Source organism: Lutjanus erythropterus, chromosome 11 (genome assembly GCF_056507025.1).
Source record: "Lutjanus erythropterus isolate fLutEry1 chromosome 11, fLutEry1.hap2, whole genome shotgun sequence".
NCBI lineage: Eukaryota > Metazoa > Chordata > Actinopteri > Lutjaniformes > Lutjanidae > Lutjanus > Lutjanus erythropterus.
Genome location: NC_139327.1, coordinates 6,911,611 through 6,936,174, shown reverse-complemented (window position 1 = coordinate 6,936,174; position 24,564 = coordinate 6,911,611). Strand labels below are relative to the sequence as shown.

At 38.5% G+C, this 24,564-nt stretch overlaps 2 protein-coding genes across 4 annotated transcripts; both read left to right on the top strand.

Annotated features, from left to right (window-relative positions):
* The first annotated feature begins 4,599 nt into the window (after nucleotides 1–4,599).
* capns1a (calpain, small subunit 1 a) lies at nucleotides 4,600–16,101 on the top strand. The gene is made up of 11 exons (XM_084730611.1): nucleotides 4,600–4,734; nucleotides 6,267–6,323; nucleotides 6,414–6,450; nucleotides 6,545–6,637; nucleotides 8,194–8,251; nucleotides 8,398–8,462; nucleotides 9,163–9,235; nucleotides 10,726–10,800; nucleotides 13,207–13,323; nucleotides 13,444–13,502; nucleotides 14,338–16,101. The coding sequence occupies exons 2-11, from the start codon at nucleotides 6,277–6,279 to the stop codon at nucleotides 14,362–14,364; spliced, it is 651 nt and encodes a 216-aa protein (XP_084586737.1). The 5' UTR covers nucleotides 4,600–4,734; nucleotides 6,267–6,276; the 3' UTR covers nucleotides 14,365–16,101.
* Nucleotides 16,102–17,489: 1,388 nt separating this feature from the next.
* LOC146318623 (uncharacterized) lies at nucleotides 17,490–24,232 on the top strand. Of its 3 annotated transcripts, none has more exons than XM_084730607.1 (5): nucleotides 17,490–17,647; nucleotides 18,878–19,058; nucleotides 20,441–20,860; nucleotides 20,954–21,007; nucleotides 23,133–24,232. In XM_084730607.1, exons 2-5 carry the CDS (start codon nucleotides 18,929–18,931, stop codon nucleotides 23,576–23,578), a joined length of 1,050 nt encoding a protein of 349 aa, XP_084586733.1. In that variant the 5' UTR covers nucleotides 17,490–17,647; nucleotides 18,878–18,928; the 3' UTR covers nucleotides 23,579–24,232. The 3 variants fall into 3 exon arrangements, with proteins under 3 accessions (XP_084586733.1, XP_084586734.1, XP_084586735.1); XM_084730608.1 differs by having other exon boundaries at nucleotides 17,506–17,647; nucleotides 18,882–19,058; XM_084730609.1 differs by having other exon boundaries at nucleotides 17,544–17,647; nucleotides 18,874–19,058.
* Nucleotides 24,233–24,564: the final 332 nt, after the last annotated feature.

Below are 24,564 nucleotides of genomic sequence, written 5' to 3'. Positions count from 1 at the left end.
TGTGGCATTAGCTTAGCTTTCTTCATGCTTTCTTTCTGCTGATAAATGTTTGATGTGGTCCCAGCTGTCTCAGTAATTGTTCCGTTGCAGAATTTATTTAATAATTGGGTTGTCATTTCAAGATGACGGTGCCAGTTCCTAGAGATCTTCACCACTTATTAACCTTTGTTCCTTAAAATGCAGTGGCCTTTCCTGTTGACCAAGTCCCTCTCTGTACGTTTTAGCAGCTTCTACTTGTTTTCCTAAACTTTTCCATGGTTTGGACATTATTAAGTTGGCTTAAATTGGATATTCAGCTTGTAATCCAGTCTGTTCCCAGTATCTCCAAAATGGCTCCACATCCAGGTTGAAAACTGTGATGTAGGTGCAAACATTCTATTGGTTGTACTTAAAGCAGGAAGTTTGACATCCAATCACAGTAATAAATTATTAACAGATAAATCAGGCAATTCACAGACAATTTAGTGATATGAAGTGATCGTCTTGATGGGTTTTAAAATACATCTTTTTGCCAAAACAGAGTAAAAATATGGTCGATTCCAAGACAAGACTTTCAAAAAGCGACCAAGACTGATTGTAAGTATAACACAAATCATTTGACAGTTGTATTTGCTACTTCAGGCTATTCTCCCACTCCAAAAACAAAAGCAGTTTTCCTTGATGTTGATATTCTTCATAGTCCTGATCACAGAATAAAAAAGTTCCCTTGACAGTTTGGTACAATCCATTACAAGTATGGGGTAATCACTGCTCATATGATCCAATTATCAGAGAATAGGATTTTGTCAAAATAAATGAAAACACAATTTTCTCTCCGTTCTCATTAAGCTGTGTTTAATTATTCAGTGTGGTGTGCTATCATTTTTAAACATGCCCCAAGTCCATTGGCAAATCTTCAGAGGGATTGTTAGGGCTTCTTAACAGCGTTCCAGTTCCTCTATGAAATTGTTTAACTGCCATAAAAAATACTCTTCTCCAAAGAAATCTTTCATTTATAAATATAGCAAAGTCAAACTGAATGATTTATGGCAGGGGAAAAATAGCTATATGGCAGAAAAACCATCCAGTAGGGCTCGAGCTATCAAAGGCTAGTGGTTCTCAGACTAGGACTCAGGGACCAACCTGGGTCGATGAAGCTCCATGCGGGTCTCCAGAGAAGATCAGTGCTGTCATCTTTTTACTGGAGCATTCAGTATCCTGATCAGAGGGTTCACTCTCTGTAATACAATGACAATAGAAATCAGATTAGAATGTCTGAGACAACACTATTTTAAAATTAGGGTCTGTGAGAGAAACACAATAAGGTGCAGCATATATAAACAGGGGTGTATCTAGAAGGGGTCTTCAGGGGGGCACTGCCCACCCCTGAAACCAGCCACCCTCATTATCCGCAAGTATGATTGGCTAACTGTCCAGTGAGGGGAGAGACCTTAGTTTGAAAGAAATGTTTGATGAGTACTTTTAAATGTACACTGTTTTCTTTTGTGTGTAGCCTATTTTTATTTTTTTACAAGGTTCATTTTACTTTATGGATCATTTTACAACACAGGGTTGCATAATGATATGTTAATTGTAGTTCCTTTATGCTACTAACATAAATAATAACCTACACAAAAAGCTATATACAACAAATAATTAATTAGAAATAATGAATAATATAATAATAATTAATAAAAATTACAAATAAAAATAAATCTATGTCGCATGATGGAATGCTGAGGATGAATTTAGTCTCACAGCCTGAGGACAGAGTGATTGAACTATTTATCTTTTAAATTAAAAAAAGAAATTAAACACAAGAATGTAAGGAACTGTAAGATGCTAACACACACACACACACACACACACACACACACACACACACACACACACACACACACACACACACATTTACTATTTAGGTCAGGGCCCCACTTAGGCCACCCCATTCAAAAAAGTCTGGACACGCCCCTGTATAAAAAACTATATATTTTAGACACAGAAAATATAAAATATATAATATGTAATTTACAAACATAATACCAATATATGATCTACATTTGTGATATTCTGTTTATCTTCTAGTTTTATTTTGTTGAGCTCATCATTACTTTTTGATTAATATTTACAGCCTTGTTCAATAAGCTTGACCTGATTCATTTGTTCACTGTAGCCAATTAAGTCCAAGCTATCAGATGACTGTAGCAATAGTATAAAACTACTTTGCAAAATATTTTTCATACTTGTAAAAAGTGTGTAGAGCCAGTCAGCAAACAATCACTTGGAAGAACAAAGACTGGTATTCACTGAAAGTAAGCAGAGTTTCTCTCTAACTGGAGCAACTAAACCTTTTTTTTAATGTTGATATAAGGCACTTGGTTCCCTTAACACGTTTTACTTTGGCACAGTTAGTATTAATCAGTCTTTGCATCAGGCACGGCATTATGGGTAGGCCTAACGGGCCTGGGCCCAACCACCTGTACAACTGGCCCATCTTAAATAACTGGAAGAACATATATTTTCTTAACTTTAATTTTTAGTTATTAAAATCAGCATTTTATTACACCTTTAAGACAAAAAAGTTTCCATTTGAAAAAAGACAACATTTATTCGGCTATTATCACATGTGAGGTCTGGATATTCCTGCCTGATTTGACTGTCTTCAGATTACCTACACAGTACAGACAGTTAAGTTTATGAATGATCAGCACAGAGCACCTCACTCTCTCCTGTTAAAAGTCATTGTAGCTCACCCACTATTCTGATCACTGTTTCTCCCTCTCCTTGCAATCAATTTAAAGAGTAATCCAGCCAGCTCGAACGAAAATGCATTAAAAGTAATTAAAATGTCAGTTTTCTTAAAGAACTGATGTATTGAGCTACTTGATCCATAGCGAAAATATAGATAAGGAGATATCCTGTGCCACTTGAAATAAATATAAACTGCTGTGGTGACATAATAAGCTATCTCAGCACTGAAACAGTTTTTAAAAAGAATTTAAAAGTATCATAATCAACTGTAAGTGCTAATTGCCCTTCAGAGCATGATATCAATCATTTTAGTTAAAGTGAGATTACCAGTTGGAAACAGTGTTAACTTTTGTAATTAAAAGGCCCACCCAAAATTAAAACCCTGGCACCATGCCTGCTTTGGATGGCTATCATCTGACTACAGGAGAACACTTGACAAACATTACAGCAACAGTAGAAACCCCTTCATTAATTTGTATATGAAGGGTGTTCATAAGACACTGTCCACTCTTGGCTTCTGTAGAAACATGATGGTGCAACATGATGACCTCCGTGGAAGAAGACCCGCTCAGTCTATAGATATAAAGGGTTCATTCTAATGCAACCAAAACGCAACAATTCTTAATATCGGTTGATTTTACACTAATGAAAACATTCTTATGAATAATGCAATTTCTGCTTTATTCTGCCAATAAATCCCCTAAATCTGACACACTGGACCTTTAAGTGTCTTTCCTTCAATTATATCATTTTTAACGCTAAGTTAGTGTTCTCAAACAATGTCAGCTTTTCATTAAAAATGTCATAATTGACTCAATGACACAAAAAGATTCCTTCATGCTAATAACAGGTGTCATTTCAATCTTATGCACACCCTTTCAAATTAAGCGTTATTCATTAATAGTATGAATAATGTGTATTCTAATGATACTATAAGAAATGTGACAATAAATTGTGACGTTAAAACAACAAATGAGCCCAACAGACACAAGCCAATCCTTAACATTTTGCCTATTACAGTGGACTTGTAAGTGTTACACATATGTAAATCTCTGCAAAAGTCAATATTATCGTCATGGTTTGTACTGTTGTTTGGCAGACAAATCTGGTTACTGCTTTATGTGTTTACATTTAGTTGAGTGAAATGTAAAACAAATCAAAGACTTGCTTCAGAGCTGTATGATCAGGGGAGAAAAAAAAACTCAAAGCGTTTTCACTGGCACTCACTTTTGAATTGCCCAGAAACGTAAAAGTAGAAGAAACAGAACCAAAGAACAGAATTGTATACAATAAAAAAGAAATACAGGTACGGTAAATGTTATTTAAAAAAAAAAAAAAACTTCTCCTACTCACACTCCACACCAGGTGGTGGCAGGAATGTACTTCAGATGAGCTCACACACCGCGCAAAAATAAATTAATAAATACAGAAATGAGGAAAGGAGAAATTCAACAAAGATTGTATATGTGAAGAGCGAAATCGTCTGTCCCGGAAGTGTTAAGATGGTGCGTATGCTAGCCTACATTTCTGCACTACTGCGTGAAATGCCCATCAAACATGAACTTGATTAGACATACTGGATAAAAAACAATTACTAATGTTTATATTTACAACAATATCAAAATGTGAGGTTGTACTTTTAAAGTCTTTGCGTACACATTACCAGCGTTGGACGGGGTACTGCGCATACCCAATACAAACACCTTCACATAGTTGACATTTACAATTTCAGGCTCTTCTTAAATCGCTGTTAGCATAACAAGACACCAGGCAGTATACACAGAATAGGACAACTGAAATGTGTCGCATCATATTTAGTTAAAAAAATCTGAAACCCGAAGCAAAGACGGAAACTACTGTGAGCCCTCCTCTTGTATCACATGTACTCTCTGTAACATCAGTTGGGGCGTGTTGACTGACCCTCTTGCCAGCTGAGGTTAGTGGTACTCACGCACTCTGTCAAATATCCTGCCGTCAACTTCAACGAAGTGCTGTAGCGTCACGGTAAATACAGAGTTTTAAATTGCCAAAGTATCTTTAAAACAGTGAAGGATTAGCCTAGATACTTGTTGGACACAGCAATCCCGAGTTTTGCTGCCTTTGACAGACGTAACATAACATTACCCATGTAAACTATCTTAGCTAAAGCTAAAGTTAGGTAGCTGCTCAGGCTAGCGTGAGAAGGCTCTACTTTACATCCGCACTAATGAGATGTTGCACGGTTTAAACGATGTTTTAATGGTATTAGTTCGCCACAATTGATTAACGTTAGGTCAGTAACGTAAGCTAACCTAATGTAATGCTAACATTAGGGCGTAACGATAATATTAACATACTGTTGCTAAGCTATAGCTCGTGCTTGGTTAACTTTAACTATTACGAATATGTTGGGGTTAATTTGCTAAGTCTTTGAGCCTTAAAAGGCTCACATTTGTCGTATTAGTGGACCTGTTAAGTCTAAATATATCATCATAAACGTATATTGCAATAGGTTAACTTTTAAACTCGGATCTATTTTTTCGCAGTCTGGGTGCGGCATGGCATTTTTTCCACAACAGGAAAAATGTTAAGAGGGGCTCGTGGGTGTGTCGCTCATTAGGACTGTGTGTAATCGAAGAAAACACAGGACATGTCATTTCTTGACAGATAACAAGCTCAACCAGCTACTGAAACACCAAACCAGTGAACATAACATAAATATGACAGGGCCACATAGTGAACACCGTTTAAACTAGCACATGTTTATAATGGTTGACATTCACATTGTAATGTCCATGTATGGAAAGTTTACCTTTTAATGCCATCTACTCCTGCTGTCTCATTCTTATTGTTAAAGGGGCAGTTCACCCCAAAATTACATGGTTACTCAAGATAATCCACAGACAGATCATGTAGTTACTACTTTATGTCTAGTTGAAAATGAAGTAGTTCTGGTAGAGTCTAAAGACATTCTGGGAGCAGAAAGAAAGTAAGTCCAACGTGAAACTGCTCACAACAGGGCCTGTGGATTATCTTGAGAAACTGAGTCATGATTTTTGGAAAGAGACACTGGTTTTGAATTTTTCAAACAAATTTTATGGTGCTTTGAGCACCACACACCAAGTGCCCCTTAGTTCCATTATTTTGGAGAGAGAGAAGTCATCTCTGCGGCTGATATATCCAAAACTCTGCATTTCACACACACAAAATTAGATGGATAAGTAGGACTACACACCAGGGGAAAATGTATTTTTGATTTGGGGGGTGAACTGTCCCTTTAATGGTTCTATTATATTTTAACCAGAAACTGAATTCTGGTTTTGCTTGCAGTATCTGATTTGCAGACTTCTGCACTGTACCAGACAATTGAAACACAGCTACTTATGAGAGTAAAAAGTGCAGCACATTGGAATTAAAGGGATAGTCCAGATTATTTGAAGTGGGATTGTATGAGGTATTTATAATGCTGAAGTCAAAGAATGTTTTAAGGTATTTGGATCAAAGTGGTGTTTGTGGTTTCAGCCTGTTGTAATTTATGTTGCATTCTGCATTCACAGTTGACAGAAGATGTTTCTTGCCAAAAAGCTGATTGGTGGCATCATTGATGTTGTCAGGTGAGAATCTGAAAAAAAAAGTACATGTCTAAGGCTAAGAAGGTGGTTTGTGACTTAACCTCTCCCTTAATTTTAATCCTCTCTTTGTAGCAACATCGACCCAGGCCAGTTTGTGCCCACTGACCCTGTGAGTAACAGTCTTAACATTAAACCAGCTCTATCTGATCGTCACTGTTCTAGTAACTCTGGGTAGTAATGTTTGCTGTTCCTCTGTCCCGCAGCCTCCACCACGTAGGCCAGCTGTGTACGCAGAGCAGAATGAGAGTGATGAGGAGAGACAGTTTCGCAGAGTCTTCCAGCAACTCGCTGGGGATGTGAGTGTTGTCTTTGAGTTGCCACAACACGGGAATCTTATTTTGATACCAAAAGTATTGATATTCAGTACCATTTTTGATTCCATTGTGATATTGCAAAAAAAGAGCACTGAAAGTATTTCAAATATTCAGTATGTATATTTATTGATACGTCGCTATTTTTGACTACATTACGATATCTACTTGTACTTTTCTTCAAACTTCTGTTGTTTCCTGCACTAACCACACTATCTATATATACAGCATTAGGATCGCAATAGTATGATAACTGTAGCAGGAAATATCACTGTGTACGGTATTATACAGTTATTGGTTGAACAAACACTTTATTTCACAAAGTTTCACAAAATATTATGCCTAGAGGCACAACTGATGATTATTTTCATCATCATTAAATCTGTCTATCATTTGGATTATTTGATTAGTTGTTTGGTTCATAAAATGTCACGGTTTCACAAAGCTCGAAATTATGTCGTCAAATGTCTTGTTTCACCAACAACCCAAAGATATTCACTTTGCTGTCATAGAGGACCAAATCAACCAGAAAATATTCACATTTGTAGAACTGAAATAAGAGAATTTGGATATTTTTTCTTAAAAGACACCTCAGAACAATAAACCAATTATCAAAACTGCAGATTGAAAATGGCTAATAAGCTTAATCTATTAGCATCTTTACTCTTTGCGATCAGTGTATTTTGTATACAGTCTCTGATATAAATAAACTTAATAAACTAAACTTAAATAGTTAAATAGTTAAGTAGGCAACTCATTTAATAGTCGTTTGATAATTGATAAAGTGTTGCAACCTTAATTATGTCCAAAGAATGGACATTTATGTCATCACAATTTTCATTGTTTTTTTCCTATTAAAAATTAAAATTGTAATGCTAAAATGAGCATTTCTGCTATTTGTGTTGCATATTGCAAGTGCAGTTTCCATCAAAATAATAGTATCGTGACTTATTTACATATCATGCTGCCCCACATAGTATGATTACCTTTAATTTTCATACCATGGTATACCATGAAGTCAGTTTACCACTGCCTTTCTATACTGTATATTGAATTTCATCAATATTATCCTTCATCCATTTAGTAACACCATCCAGTTGTCTGTACAGTAGACGTGCAAACATAGGCACTGCACTGGCTTTTGGATTGTATGTTGACATTGCCATCACTTTTGTTAGGTCAAGACTAACCTATGAATAAGTACACAGTGACAGGGGTGTTGTGATTATTCTAGATGAAAAGCTTTATAATTTTCATTTCGTAACTGATCCCAGTGAGTGGTATTATGTTTAAGGGTTTATGATTGACATGTAGTAAGGAAAAAAAGTTTTTTACTTCATGTATATCATGGACCCTTGAATATTGCATCACTCATTGAGATCAATTAAGAAATAACTGTAGTATAGTGCTTTTTTATGTAGAAAAGTCAAGAGCAAAAAAAAAGCCAAAGAAGCCAGTGTCATATCTATGTATATATGTCTCTGGTCTTTACAGGTTTCTTGGCTTTGTGATGTTTACAGTGTTAAATGTTTGTCATGCAGGACATGGAAGTGAGCCCATCTGAGCTGATGAACATCCTAAACAGAATCATTGGAAAGCGTAAGGCCTGTTAATGTGTGTCACATCCCAGTTTGCGGTTCATGTTGTTCTTTGTGGTCTACGTTGTTCTGTTGAGATTCAGTCTCATTTATGTATCTTTAAAAGAGATATACAACACGGCAGGTGGCTCTTTTCTTGTATTTCAGACGGCGACCTGAAGACAGATGGTTTCAGCATCGAGTCTTGCAGGAGCATGGTGGCAGTCATGGATGTATCCTTTCTGTCATCAGTAGGCTTTGTGTGTTGTGTAGTCCAGGTGATGGCATGAAGCAACGGCGATGGCACAGAGCAAATCCGTCACCAGCTGGCTGTAAAAAGGCGTGTGTCGGTTCACCAGACTCAATGACACCCACAGCTCATTAAGGCTGCAGAAGTACATTTAAACTTTGGGGCTAATTACTGCCATGGCTCAAAAACAGAAAACAGATTTTCACGGTTGTGCCAAGCCTGGGCTCCTTTTGGCCTGCAGCATGGGATGGTTAGGATTAGTGACCTTGAAATGTGTGAGGGTTAAGCATATCAGATACACATATCAGATATTTCTCGGACAAGCTGCTGCAAAAGGAAGGGACATGATCCCAGAAATTTGGTGAAACTGATGATGGAAGATGGGTGATGGAAGAAAACTCTTGACTTTTAAAAACAAGTATCCAATATAAATTAGAAAACAGTGTAAATATAGCTACATGGGAGCTCCTTGTCATTTGTCTTATAAATCCCAGCTGTAATGTTGTGAAAAGTGAGGCAAAAATTAGATATTAATTCCCTACTATGACTTCTGCACCACACGAATGAGGAAGGCATGTAAAAATACACCTTGGGCAAATACAGCGAGCCAACAAGTAACGCAACTGTTTGCCTAAGCTGGAGTCCTGATGACTTGATGTCTGTTGTCCTTAATGCTGCTTCAGAGCGACAGCACCGGAAAACTCGGCTTTCACGAATTCAAGCACCTGTGGAACAATATAAAGAAATGGCAGGCAAGTATAGCAGGCCTGGTTTCATTTGTCTGACTCATCTGTTTCTGTGCCACAGTTACATTCCTGTGGTCAGTGTTAGAACCTCAAGTAACAGCAAACACAGAAGAAACTGAAGCTTAAGACATGATGCAGTATTACCTGTTTATTGATCTTACCAAGGACTTGGATATGATTGTATGGTTTCCCAAACTCCTCCTTGTAGACCTTTTTAACAGCAGCCATATTGATATATATACTTGGGCAAAGACAGGTGTTACCAATGATATTAATCAAGGTCCCGTTCCATTTAGTGTAGAAGAGCCTTTACAGTTAGACAACATGCAAAATCACAGAACCTGACTCTTTTTGAGCTGAATGAAACACAAATTTAATTAGTATCATTGGTAACATCTACATCAAAGTGGCTGCTGTGGAAAAAGATCTGTTCTGATTAAGTGCGATGTTTGACATGGACATAAATCTGTGTACATGGAGGACACACATTATTAAATTGGCTACATGTGTAATAGATCATCTAAGTTTCTGTCAAAAGAATCTTAGTAAGAACTTATTCTGTCAGTGATGATATACTAGTATTTGGTGCTTGTTGAATCAAGCCCACAGTACAAAAAAAATCACTGATAAGCAACTGTAGAATAATGAAAAATATAATAAATTCCAATTTTATTGATTTTAAAACAAATTCTTTAAAGGGCCAGTGTGTAGGATTTAGTGGCATTTAGCAGTGAGCTTGCAGATCAGGGGTGTTTCAAGAGGGTGGGCGTATGGGGGGCCCCCTGAAATCTGATTTGCCACCCCATTATTCTCAAGTATGATTGGTTATCTGTCCAGTTAGAGGTGGGACCTTTGCTTGAACCAACTGTTGATGACTGTTTTTAAACATACATTGATTTCTTTTTAATATAGCTGACTTTTATTTTTATTTAAATGAGGTTGATGTGCTTACATAATAATTGTATAATGGAAGTTTAATTTCTTTTTGAGAAGAATTAAGTAAGGAAGCTTTATATTTTTATGGTGCCACCATTATGTTTTGATTGCTAGGACTATTTATCTTTTGAATAAACATTTTAAAGACAGGAATGTAAGAAATCATAAGATACAGTAATGTTAGTAATAAAGTAGGTATGAGAAATGATACATTATGCATGTGTGTGTAGATACTTGGATATTTCATGCCATCCCCGCATAAACCAGTACCCCACTTGGGCCACCCCAGTCAAAAATGATGTCAATGATGTCATGACAATGATTCTAATTTTCAAGTGATTACACAGTAATTAAAACATACTTGTGAATATTGTATTCAATTTCTGCTATATTCTGGAAAGAGATCCCCCTAGAACTTACACACTGCTCCTTTAAATGAATTTCTCATATAGTTGTTAGAGCCATATTGACAGCTATCTGTGTTTCTCTTTTAACTCTTTCTAGGTTGGAAACTTTCAGATGACATTAATGCTTTAAACATTTCTGTTGTTATTGTTTAGGCAGTGTACAAATCCCATGACACAGATGGCTCTGGCGTCATTAGTGCAGATGAGTTGCCCAACGCTTTCAGATCTGCTGGTGAGTTGTTGTTTTTTTTTGCACTACTGCAGTATAAATGTTTGCCCAGCTACTGAAAAGATGAAGGAAAAACAAAACCTTATTAATACCATTAACAGCCACCATTGAAGTGATAGTCATGGATGCAGTAAGAAATTACAAACAGGTTTTTGATGAATTATCAACAGTGTGACTGTGCATGTCTTAATCATAGAAAATGTCTCGTAAGCCAGAAGCTTATAATTAAATATAATCATTTTATCATTATTATTATTTTATCAGATGTGGAATTATTGAAGTTAGGTTTGGCTTAGCTCCTGCTGGCAGACTTTTATCTCATCATAACCAGTGACCAGTATTAAAATAGATAAACACCATTATTAAACTTTTCTCCTTTATTGTGTGTTCAGTCACAAACTACTTTAATGTGCTTATCTTGCTTTTTCATTTTCCCTTCTCTTTTCCTTTACTTCCACACCTACACCCTGGTAACTCGTACTGCACACACACACACACGTACACACTGTTCTTCCTGCCTCCCTCTGTTTCTCCCCGTTTGTGGAGTGAGCGTGGACTCACTCTCACCAAAGGACCCCATTACCACGCGCTCTCTCTCCTGTTAAAAGTCATTGTAGCTCACCCATTATTCTGATCGCTTCATTTCTCTCTCTCCTAACAATTAATTTAAAGAGTAATCCAACCAGATCAAATGAAAATGCATTAAAAGTAATAAAATGACAGTTTTGTTAATGAACTGATATACTGATCTACATGATCCATAGTGAAAACATAGATAAGGAGATATCCTGTGCCATTTGAAATAAATATAAACTGCAGACTGAAACGGTTCAGAAGATTTTAAAAGTGTCATAATCAACTGGAAGTGCTAGTCGCCATCCACAGTATGATTTTGTTAAAGTGAGATTACCAGTTGGACACAGTGTTAACTTTTGTAATTAAAAGGCCCAACCGAAGTTACCGTGGCCCACCCAAAATTAAAATCCTGGCACCGTGCTGCCATCCATCCATCCATCCATCCATCCATCCATCCATCCATCCATCCATCCATCCATCCATCTTCATTAATCAATTCACTCGCCAAGTTCGCTCTTGTACAGCCATACTGAGTATCTACAGTCTGACAGCCATGCTGGATCAAAGCCAGACTGACGGTGGTGACCCGTCTGCAGCTTTTTACTGGGTGCTTCGGTGGGAGGGCTGGAACAGGTGTTTTTGGGTCTAGTCGTGGCGACGTTAACAGGGGCAGGAGATCGGCAGCGCTGTGGTTGGGGCTGGGAGAGATGCTCTCATTTTGGCTAACACTGGCTGCAGAGCTACCTGTGCTTCCTGCCTTGCCACGTACGGTTTGTTTAAAAAACGCTGATTTTTTTGCGAAGTTGGGGAACCTCCGGTCGTCCATTTACAATTTTTGTTTGTTTGTTGGTGTTTTTTTTTTTTTTTTTGGTACCTTAACGGTCTGAAACACTCTCTCCGCTCTGAGTGTGGGTCTGTACCGGTGCATCGGTGTGTGCTGTGAAAGAGGAGCGTGGGGGGGGGGTCCGTCACAGATGAGAGGAGAAATGTGTTGTTAATGAATGTAATGAAACGATAGCAACGATAGCGACTCTGAAATCACACAGAGTTAGCTGTTTTCATTTGATAAAAAGAACACATTATAGGCCCTTTAAAAATATAAATTAAATAATGGAATTTAAAAAAAAATGTACAACTTGAATTTCTGTGTGGGCGTCCCGTTGGCAGGGCGGGGCGTCTGGTGGGAGGGCGGGGCGCCCTGCCAAATACACTATAGGAGAAACACTGTGTTTCATGAAGTTGTCCAAAAACAGAAGTCACCTTTTGGATTTTTTCAACAGTGATTCTGTTTTTTACATCAGCACCTGAGCTGCGAGGAGGAGGCTCATTGTTAATGATGATCTCTTAAAACAATCAAAACCAGCGTGGCACTGAATGGTTGACACCAACAAGGTGCACTCACAAGTTTTTACAAAACAACTGCTTAAGTAGGCATATACATTAAACAGGACACTTCATCCCTGTGTGTGTTAGTTACTATGCAGAGCAGAGTGTGACTGTCACACAGACCGCAGCAGCAGAGTGAACAGGTGAGGGAGGGGGGAGAGTGCAGCAGAGCGTGCAGAGATCATCTACTAGACCAAGTTACTTGATTGCAGATGCCGTCGTTCTCTTGATGGATTCAAAAAAAAAAAAAAAGCTAAATGGGTTGCCAAATCTTCTTGGGCAGCTGTTAATATAGCTGGGTGGCCCACCCAAGTAAAGTCTGTGTGTGTGAAACACTCTTATATACTGTATGTATTTGTGTCAAGCAGTGCAGTCTTAAGCCTATGTATTTGTACTCATTATGTAAATTCTGTTTAATAGTGTACAGTGGTGTCATCTTTTCCACAGGCTTCCCACTCAATGACAAGCTGTTCGAAATGATAATTCGCAGATACTGCGATGAAAATGGGAACATGGATTTTGACAACTACATTGGCTGCCTTGTGAGGCTGGATGCCATGTGCCGTAAGTTTGAAAGACCAGTCCTAAAATAAACTAATTGACTTACTGGTTGAGCAGCTTTATCTGCGTGATAAGAATGATTGACTCGCACAGTGAACTGAAGGCATTCTTTTTCTGATTCAGGTGCCTTCAAAACTCTGGATAAGGATAACAACGGGACTATCAAAGTCAATGTTCAGGAGGTAAAATCACTTCTGATTTTAAAATATTTTAAATAGTCTGAATTCCAGACTGGAATGTTTACACCTGGTATTACAACACGTGTCTTGAGTGATCACATCACACTTTCTCACTCCATATCCAAATAAACATGAGCTATTTTGTTGGTTCAATGTCCATTTGGTAGTTCAATATGAAGATTTCACTATATGTTCCTTTTTTAAGTTCAGGGGTGAACTCAGCCCACCATGTTTTACCTGTACTTCCACTACTGTCAGCAGCCCAGCAGGAGAGACACTTCATGGTTCACTGGGATTTCATATCTGAACGATGAGCAGGGCACACGCTTTCACTTTCTCTTTGTGGAAATTTTATGATTTTAAATCACAGATGAAGAAGACAGACATTGAAGTCACAGTCAGAGAAAGTGTGCGTCCTGTTCATAGTTCTGCCTGCTCTTCACAGCAACACAATGTTTTTTTGGACAAGGAAAGAAACAACATAATGTATTTGATTTAGAGTCTGGAAATATTGCAGCTGAAATGGACAGTGTGTTCACAAACACACAAAGACATTCCATTTGCATTTCTGTAAACAGCTGTGTCATGTGTACTTAGTGGTCAGTTGAGGAGGCAGTCCTTCAGTGCAGCCCAGGACACAGTGTGTCCACCTCTGAATGTCTGAGCGATTGGATCTCCATGAGTCCTCAATGTGTCCTGGGTGCCTTCACACCTGTACTTGTGATCAGATCACCCAAGACACATGTTAATAACAGGTGTAAACACTCATTTATTCAGTTGATCAGTGACAGTTCAGTGTTCACATAAAGTCAACTTCTCTGCTCTTGTTTCTTTGCAGTGGCTTCAGTTGACCATGTATTCTTGAGTCCGGACGAGGTCTCTTCTGCTTGTTATACGGAACCACTTTTGTTTGTCTACACAGTACAAAATATTTCTTCAACCAATCCCTACAACTTTCTGTTATTTTGCCAATCCCTTGTGTGTGCAGGTTCATTTCGAAGGTTAATGTGACACTCAGTGATGTGGGACTCTTTAATGTTCCACAAAACTTGCAAGACAGAATTGATACTGTACAACCAACCCAGAAGAGCACAAACCTGCACTCACATTGGTCCCATAGCTGAGGGTCAAAAATGAATGCATGCTACTGAATCTTCTGGACAAGCATGTAGCCAACATGATTCAGGTGCTGAAAGATGATAGTATGTTGAATTGGTGCCAATTGGTCCGCTTGCTTGGCTTTTCCTTTTCATCTGCCCATCCTGCCCAAAAGTCAAATTGACACATGAGGAGGAAGGTCAACTTTTAAAATGCTTTACACCATGAAATGTGTGAACAACTAATGTGAAAACTCCCATTCTTGTGTGGCTGGTTTCACAAAGATTGTATGTTAGGAGTCTGTGGACAATCTTACTTTTGCTGATTGACTGTTGTATGCTGAAGTGGCGTTGGACCGTAGAACAAAAATAGAGTGACATCTTCTGATGACTCGCCTGCTGTCAAAAACAGGACGCCCACTTCACTTACCACTGTAAAGAACTCTTCGGCAAAGCACAAGTTTTCTGTCAGAGTGAACCTGGATTAACAGGTTGGCCAAGATTTTTGGTTTTAAAGGCCATTCATACAGTTGTTTCCATTTATTTTGCCTAATGATTCACTTCTCAGAACTCTGTGGGTGTGTATAGACTGCTTGATTGACATCTTTACCTCTCAGCTGCTCATTTTGTTGCAACTCTGGGAACAGGGCAAAGTACACCTTTAAGCATTCATATAAGTACATGGAAATTAATGACCTTGTAAATTCTCCACCCAACTTTAACCTGAGCTGAACTGAAAACACCTGTTAGGTTAATAGAATCACTGAACCACTTGAAAAGTTGCAACAGAATGAACAGGCGTGTTGGGGGAGAAATGGCTGTCAGTCTGTACACGCCCATGCAGCTGTGAGAAGAGGTTAATCTGGGTAAACAAGTGTGGGTGCACCATGTCTTTGCAGACTTTAAGAGGGAAAAGAACTGAACAGATTTATAAGATTGTACATACATCTAAAGATTTATTATTTGGTAGACCACAGTCATATTCATTGTCTTTGTGAAACCAGCCCCAGAGCTCAATGACTGAAATTCTTGTTCACGAAAACAACAATGTGAGACATTTTGGTTACAGCTTATAGAAAAGTGTAGTAGATGTTTGAATTATGGTACAGACCATAGTTAAATGATAATTACACTCCATTATTTCACATCAGCCTTACTGTATACGAAGAGCAGTCAGGAATCCCAGTGTGCTTTGTGTGGGCAGGCTAATATTTTCCCATTTAATGTTTAATGCTCGTAGCGCATTATCTATGTCTCAGCTTACAGATCACTTTTCCTATCACTGTGTCCTTATTCAAAATGCCTGCACCAGATAATGCCAGCACTATATGTAAATTGATCATCTATAACATATGTGTATGCCACTAATGCATGCAGCCAATAGTAAAGCTGTCATTGCTATAGAAGAGTTTTTAACCCTGTAGTTAGAGCCACAGTCATTAAACTGTTACTGAAAATGCTTATAATACCTGTGCCATATTTGGAATAAAAGGGGTATATTAAATGTGTTGGTCTCATTCTTGATGCACTGCTTGTAGTGGTTTCTGGCTAGTTTGTAGCCATTAGTTTCTCCCTCAATACATTCATGGTCTTTGGTCACTAATGTATTCTTGCCTCAGGACTATTCAGATTGGCAGACAGGAAATGGAACAAAGACTATTTTCAACTTAAAATGGAACGTTTTTGCACAAATAGGGAGCTAGCCAAGAGTTTGCAATTGGATGCAGCTCTAGGTTGTGTTTAAAAGGTGGATGCTTCAAAACCACTAAATCACATCCGCCCTAACATAAATGAGAAACACTGGCCATTTAATGTTTGTAAAACATTTTTTGAATGAAAGAATTTTAAATGTAGCATTCTAAAAGTAGACTTAATAAAGCATGACTGGAAAACCATGTTGCACACTTTTGGGTGTTGTAGACAGGCATGGACCTGTCACATGACTCGGACATGAGTCATATGATTTGATATCTTCAGACTTGACAAAATTGAAAAACATTTGCAACTCAACTTGGACTTTAACATCAGTGACTTGTGACATCACTTGTACTTGAACATTGTGACTTGAAAAATACTGTCTTGGGGGTCAAAAATAACAGAAAACAACAACCTCCAGAAAACAGAAAGTTGACACTTGTCAAAATGCCATTACATTCAGTGCAGAAGGCATTAGGTGCTATGACTTGTTTAAAACTCAAAGTCTAGGACTTGGGACTTGACTTTGGGGCTTGAGTGCAAAGACTTAGAGAACAGTTACTTGATCCCACCTACTGTTACAGAGAATCAACACTATCTATCTATCTATCTATCTATCTATCTATCTATCTATCTATCTATCTATCCATCCATCCATCCATCCATCCATCCATCCACCCATAGCTATCTAGCACCTTGACTACAAATAAACACGTTAAAATAAGCTAACAGTGCCCTCCACTGTCAGAAAACATGACAAATTCAAATTAAATACAATAGTATTTATATATTTGCCATACATCACCAGCATACCACTTGATAATGTAGTGAAGTGATGAATATCAACGCCCCCTTCGGTTAGAAATACACAACATCACGAGTGAGTGAGCCACTAGTCAGAGACTAGGCATAACATTGGCGTTCCTTATACTTCCTCTGTGTGTGTGTGTGTGTGTGTGTGTGTTTTGGTCATGGTGTTGGTTGTTGAATCAAGTCACCCAACGACACCAGAAAACAAGCTCCTTCAAAATAAAAGCACATTGTTTAAAAAGGGAAATATCAGAAATGAAACGAAGCAATATAATCAGCTAGCTAAGTCACCAGATTAATCGTCGCTGTTTGAAATTACACATGAAACCAATACTTAAATGTCATGCACTTGGGTCATAAAAATATAATTAAGTTTGTCGGCATTTCTTTGGCTAGCTACTTTAGCCGGCTAGCGTAACTAACATAAACCGGACATCTTTTGTGTAGCGTTAGCTTCACAGTGGCTAGCTTGACCACAGCTATCTTGTCGATAAGGAAGTTTATCATTACGTTTCTGGACCAAATCCCAACTTCATTGACTAAGAGGTATGTTTATCATCTCATTAGCTCTTTCTGCCATTAAAGTACACATCGTAAAGTGAGGTTACGCTAACTAGGTGCTTCATTAGCCATTTGTGACTCTAACGTAGCGTTAGCTAACGTTGTGTTGCTGCAAAGACAGCTAACGCTAACCTAGTGTGTGCTGTTGTGTAACATTTGGCTAAAGCTAGCAAACTAAACGTATGTTGTAATGTATAAGGAAAATGAATTATCTGTTACTGGTCATAATAACCAGAATAAGGAATATGAATGTATTATTTGACTTAAGTTAGGGGTGGCTCTAGATACAGCTAGCTATCAGGCTGCTGTGGCGTGTAAAGCGACTGTAGCATCGTCCATTGTTCATTTACTCTTTGCATTGACATTGTTATTATGCTAAACTTCTCTATTTCACTACTTCTATTCCATGTGAGGACAGTCAGACCTATACTTAGAACTACGTTACAGTTAAAATGGTAATATTATTCATTCATTATCAGATTAGCTAATGAACTAACTGCTCAGCTGTTGAGTCAGCTGATTGTAACGTTATCTGAATCATAACAGTTCATCTTACATCAAGTAAACTTTTTTATGTACAGTCCAGGGTTTCCAGATCTGTGTGACAAAACCAGCCCAAAACCAGCACAAAAACAGCCCACTATTGAACAGAACTCAAACTATGCCCATACAAAACCATACACACTGTCTTTAAGTCCATCAGCATTGCTACCATAGCAAAATATATAATAATATCTACAAAATAACATTTAAAGTCAGCAGTAAAAGCAGTTTTCTCAGAACAGTTCTTTCACCTAGGTCCTTAAACAGCCTTGTATAATCACATACGTATAGTATTTTGTCATAAAAAATATAACTATGAACATAAACTAAGTAGACTGGTTATTTGTCTTCTCAGTTTCTCTTCTATTTCTCATCATCATTTCATTCAAAATATGGATCTTTATTCATTGATATTATTCATGTAATTTTCAACCAAAATAGGTCTGCCCTACCTGGGGACAAAAACGTTTACCAGCAGCAACACTTCAAAAGTAGCCCAGTTTCATGGGAAAACCACAGATTTAGCAACCCAGCCTTTAATCTCATTCTCATATACCATTGCTAAGTTTTATTTTACAAAATAATACATTAGTGACACATGAGCAGATTTACCATAAACACTTGCATGCTCTTATGACTTTGTTGTTAATCAGATTCTTTTCTTCCAGACAGACAGACAGACTACAAAGCAGCTGGATTCCTGTGACTGGCACTGTGTGGAGGATGTCTTCACCATTATACTACACCAACCAAGACAGTGTTACTCGCTTCAAGAAGAGAAAAGCACGTTTCTCTTTCAGTGAAGTCCACATACTGCTGGATGAAGTGCGGAAGCATCGCATGGTTGTTGTGGGTATGTGTCTCCAAGTGATTGTCCCTCTCAGAGTGGGTTCATTCACCTTCAAAATGAGGAGGTTGTGCTTTTCAAGCTTTGTGTCTGGGATCTTGGAAAATTAGTGATTGCACAGTAGCTGGTAACAAAATAAACAAAGCTAAGCAGAGGAAACAAAATGGGTTGGGAAATAAAGGTGTACTAGAAATAACATGCATTTAGGACCATACATTTTCAGAATAACAGCCTAGTCACTATAAAAGTACCTCATGTAATCACCTCAATTGGAAGAGAATGAGTGAATTTTCAATCATATATTTCTGGATTGAATAAATACATTCTTTCGTATATGTGTGTCCACATGGGGATAGGCGCTGTGTCACAGATGAGTGTCTGGGAAGGAAAGAAACATGACAGTAGCAAAGCTGAGCTGGCCAGAAGTGGATACAACTTTTCCATTAGGACTCTTTAAAGATTTATAGATGATGATATTGATCCCCAGATTTAGTCCCATCTTGAAAATTGGAGAGTGGAACTACTTCTTCTGTTATATTTCCAGCAGACTGTGCGCTTCACAGTGGATGGAGATTATATAAAGCAACACTATGTGTGTTCTGAGTTTGTCATACTACAGAAACATTTGTTATTAACCACTCAGCCAAATTTGAATGTTAAAAAAACCTAAGAATGAAAAATTAGGTCTCAAAATGTTGAAAAAAATGCGCAGTTTCCTCTGGCTTGAAACACTGGGGGTGTATCCGTTCTGCTGTGTCAGCCACACCACGATGACTTGAAATAAGGACGCTCTGTCTAGAAGCTTTATTGGACATGTTCAGACATGTTTGAACCACCAGAGCCAGAAGACTTTGACAGGATGGTTTTTTTTTTCCTTCTGTATCGGATTGTTGGAGCTGAAGTGAACTGCTGGGCTGATTTGGACTGAGAGTCACTGAAAGTTTGTTTGTAACTGGAAGAGTGAGGGGAGGGGGAGGGAGTGTTGTTTGTGGGGCTTATATAGTGTTTGGGGACCAGCACATTACTAAGCCATGTCAGGTCTGCCCAAAAAATCCTGAACACAGAAAACATGAACAACTGTTTAAAGCTCTAACTCCACAATTCAGAACTGCATAGTTTTCAGACTTTTCACATGTTTTCAGCAACTGTGTCCTAACATGAATGTGTTTTGCAGAAAAACCCTTTTTCCTTTACATGAGCTTTAAGTTATAGTCTGATTAATGCTTTGGGGCATGTAAACACATGTTTACTTGGATCACTTTATTTATTTTCATTGTAAACAGTTAAATTGGAATTTCTAATCAGAATGATTTTAGTTTGTTTGAAGAAATGTTGTTCAAGTAAACACATAAGACAAGTGCTTAAGGTCTTTTTTGTTTTCCCCAAAGGCAAATTTAATCGCGGTGTGCCAACAGACATGAAGAAGCGCACATGGGCAGAGATAACTGCACGTGTCAATGAAATCGGGGAGTGCCAACGCGAGGTCATCGAGGTCATCAAGAAATGGTCTGATCTGAAGTGTGACACCAAGCGGAAAGTGGCTGCCATGCGGTCAGGGACAGTGCCCAACAGGGGCCTCAACTCGCGTCTTTCTCGAGACCTTAATCAGACAGAAAAAATAGTGCTCCAGATTCTGGAGATGGACGATGGCGGGCAGGGCGTGGGTGACTTTGGCCCACTTGGAGATGACGACGATGTGCCAGAGGAGGAGGAAGAAATGGAAGAAGAGGATATGATGGGAATGCAGAATTCTCCTAATGGGGGGTTGGACATGGCGCCTATGCCCCCACCAACATCCTACAGCACGAGTAAGTGCTTAAACAAATAGTTAACCCAAAAATTTGACCACAGCATATTTGGGAACATGTGGCACATGGGTGACTAATTTTTGAATGTTGCAGGGGACTCATCACAACCTGCCTTTGATGTGCAGTATGAAGTACCTGCAACAGAAGGTGGGTTGTCAAATTTGGGTACAAATGAAGGATTTTAGCTACATGTTTTTTTTTTTTTTAGCAATCTCCGAATCTGTCCCTTATTATCTGATGACTGTTTGGCCTCTGGGGGCAACGGCCAGTCCTTCAGGGTTTCTGGTGAAGCCAGCAAATTTACAGATAAGATACCTTCTTCTGTCTGTCAGTCATTGTTTACAGTCCAAATAGCAACTTGAGACTTTTCTTGTCAGCGGCCATGTAATTTCTACAAACAGATATCTGTCAGATAAATCAAAAGAAAGCAACTAAAAAGCTAATTTGTCGGAGATTATGTTTTGGCCAGTGGCTTTTGCCTCTTTTGCTCTCTGCATGTTTACCTGGACGTAGCCAACGCCCGCACAAACATGACCGGTCAACATCTGAGGTATGGAGTTGAGTCGGATGACTTGGGCTCAAATCAGACTTGACAATCACAAATTTAATGACTTCAGTCTCATCTTGACAAAGTCAAAAAAGACTTGCAACTTGACTTGGACTCGTGACCTCATTTGGACTTGAGCCCTTTGACTTGAAAACACTTGATATTTTCCAAGCCTAAAGGTTGAAAAGTCTGTTATTTGTAGAGTTGGACACCATTCACATTAGAACTGATTGAGTACTGATACCTGTGTATTTGGTATCCATGTCCAGCGGTACCCTCTTTCAGTACTGTACTCTGTCTGTAATGACAAAGAATGTAATTTCAATTGTTTGAAGATCAAACTTCTCAACTGCAACATTATTTATTTTCAATATTTTGTTATTTATTAAGAGCATTTTACACACCACAAGAAATAAAATACCTCCCACTCCCCATCTCAAAATAGTCTTAATAGTCTGTAGAATATTAGTTTCATGCTAAGGTTTCGGACATACTAATAAAACTCACACTGTTGTGGCCTACTGTATATCACGTTGGTAAGGCGTTCTAAGACACAGCCAGTGGTAGTTAATGCTAGTAGAAATTCTAAGCCAACCAAAACAGTTATCACAGTAAAACAGCCTGGTTATTCCCAACAACATCTTCTTCTACGAGCTAATTAATAACCTGAAGATGTTGATGTCTCACTTTTAAGTTTTGTTGTCCAGGGAGGGTTAAGTTTCACTGTTAAGACGCTTGCTGCAGGCGTGCTAATGTTAGCTGCAGCTGCTGTGGGGATTTAGCTTTCAGGCTATGAAAATGATACACACTTAAGCTTTTAGGTATACTGTATTTTGTGTTTGGTTAGATGTGTTGACCTCACCAGTTTTGCATGTGACTTTACATATACTGCAGTGAGTGTTTAACCACACTTGCAACTACTTATGGCTCACTATCACCCTGACTCACTCACTCCACTGTGACTCGAGCAGGCTGCTGCTCGCTCTAACACGGCTTTCTCTCTTTCACTTTTTCTCTATACTCTGAGATACTCATATACCCAGATATGCTCACAAGTATTGCAATTTGGCACCATTTGATTTAATGTGAATCTGTACTCTGTAGTATGGACTTCCTTCGGACTGGACCCTTAAAACTATTGAGTTTGGTTTCCAACCCTAGTTACTTGAAAATTGTGCCATAAGTCAATTTATTTTTGGAATCAGTTAATGCCATTCTTTCCCAGCAAGTCGACACTTTATTACCCAGATCCACTTTATTTGAAACAATCTGATAGCATCCAATCAAGCCGCAAGAGGGAACCATGAAGAACTAATGTACGTTAACAGACACAACAGCTTCCAACTTCATTCAGTATTTGAAGTTGCATAAAAAACAGTAAGTCGAGACTCTGTGGTCAAATAGCATTACATTTGGTGACAAGTGCCTAATGATTTGTTTGGGCCTTGAAACTCAAGATTTGTTAGTCTTGATTTAGGATTTGACTTAGAACTTGCCTGTCTTGACTTGGGACTTGAGTGCAAAGATGACTTGTTACTTGTAAATCAATGACTTGGTCCCACCTCTGGTCAATACTACTCTGGACTACAAATGAAAAGCAGAAAGCTTCTGATACCAAAGTCTTTTCCCTTGCCAACAGATTCTGCATTTATATGCAGATATTTTTAAAGAGATCATGTTTGTATTAATAAGAAAACACTGATGAACCTTTTTCTTTGAATCCAGATCCTGAAGCTGTGTATGGAGACTCGGACGAAGACCAGCGGGACGAAGTGCTTCCTTCAAATCAGTCAGCAAAACCAACAGAGGATCACCAAGGAAACAACGGCATCCAGAAACAACAGGGACAACCTCAGACGTCTTCCGGACCTTCGACGTCGACAGCCACGCTTCCATTGCCGGGTCAGGCTTCACAGAACACGAGAGACAGCATGCTACAGAACGCTTCGCTGAGCCTTCAAGAGCAGCACGCCACCAACATCCTACTGGAGACGGTTTCGCGCTCCCTGGAGCTCTTGTCGGAGTCGGTGCAGCAGCTAGCAGAGACGCAGCAGGAGTTTGTGCGCGAGTCGCTGCAGCTTCAGCGAGAGACGGTGCAGGTTCTCAGAGACTTCACAGGCGGAGCCATTGCACTCATGCATGACAAACTGAATGGACGGCCAGCGTTATAGCAACAGACACAAGTGTCAGACAGAGATGTTGTTAAGTTGTATCACTGACTACATACATGGCCTTCAGGTGCAGGAACTTCCAAGTTCCTTGGGACTCCACTGCTGGTTACTGTACATTTTGATAGTGCTCAACAGATTTTCTGTGGTTCTATTTTAAAACTGTATTGGTAGAAACGTTGTATTCTTGGATTTGCCATCTGTGAGGTTACATGAAAACAGATGGAGAGAATAAGCAATGTTAGCCATAAAGAAAGAATACGAGGAGGGTTTTTTTTGCTACTGAAAGTAAGACTCCTACCACTTTTGTTTTAAAGCATTTTTTTAAATTAAGCATACATCACATTTCAAGCCTTTACATTCTTTTAATGCTGACATGCACACAGTCAGATTAATTTGTGTCTCCCTGTAGAAGGTGTAGTTACATCCGTGTCTGGAGGTTATCACATGTACTGTAATGGTGAGTGGATTTCCGCACCTGACCATCATATGGTCCGAAAGCTAAGTTAGATACTTTGGAAAATATCTGTAACTGAATAATTTGTGATTGTCTGATTTTGTTTTTTTACATTGCAAACACAAACACTTGAATTATGAAAGTTTCAGTAATTTCTTTAAATATGGAATAAACCCCTCATGTGTTTAAACACAACACAAGTCATTTCCCTGGCACTGAGTGTGCAAAGTGAACACTCGGTGATCAGAATATGTAAATCCATCAGGATTCAGTGGCTGCGCTTTTGGCTTAAAGGGATAGTTAGGATTTCTTTGCTGTTTGCTTGAGTTATTGTGTGACTTCTTCTCTTCTTTTCAAGATTTAGTTCAGATTCACCAAAGTCACACAATAACAAAAGCAAATTAACAGATTGAGACAGTGGTAGACCAGCAACTTCAGTGTTCTGTGAGGTAAAATGTCTTTTTTTTAAAATTAATTTTTACCAAAGGAGTCTGGTGGCTTTGGATAATGGCAGTTTACCAATGGAAAAGGG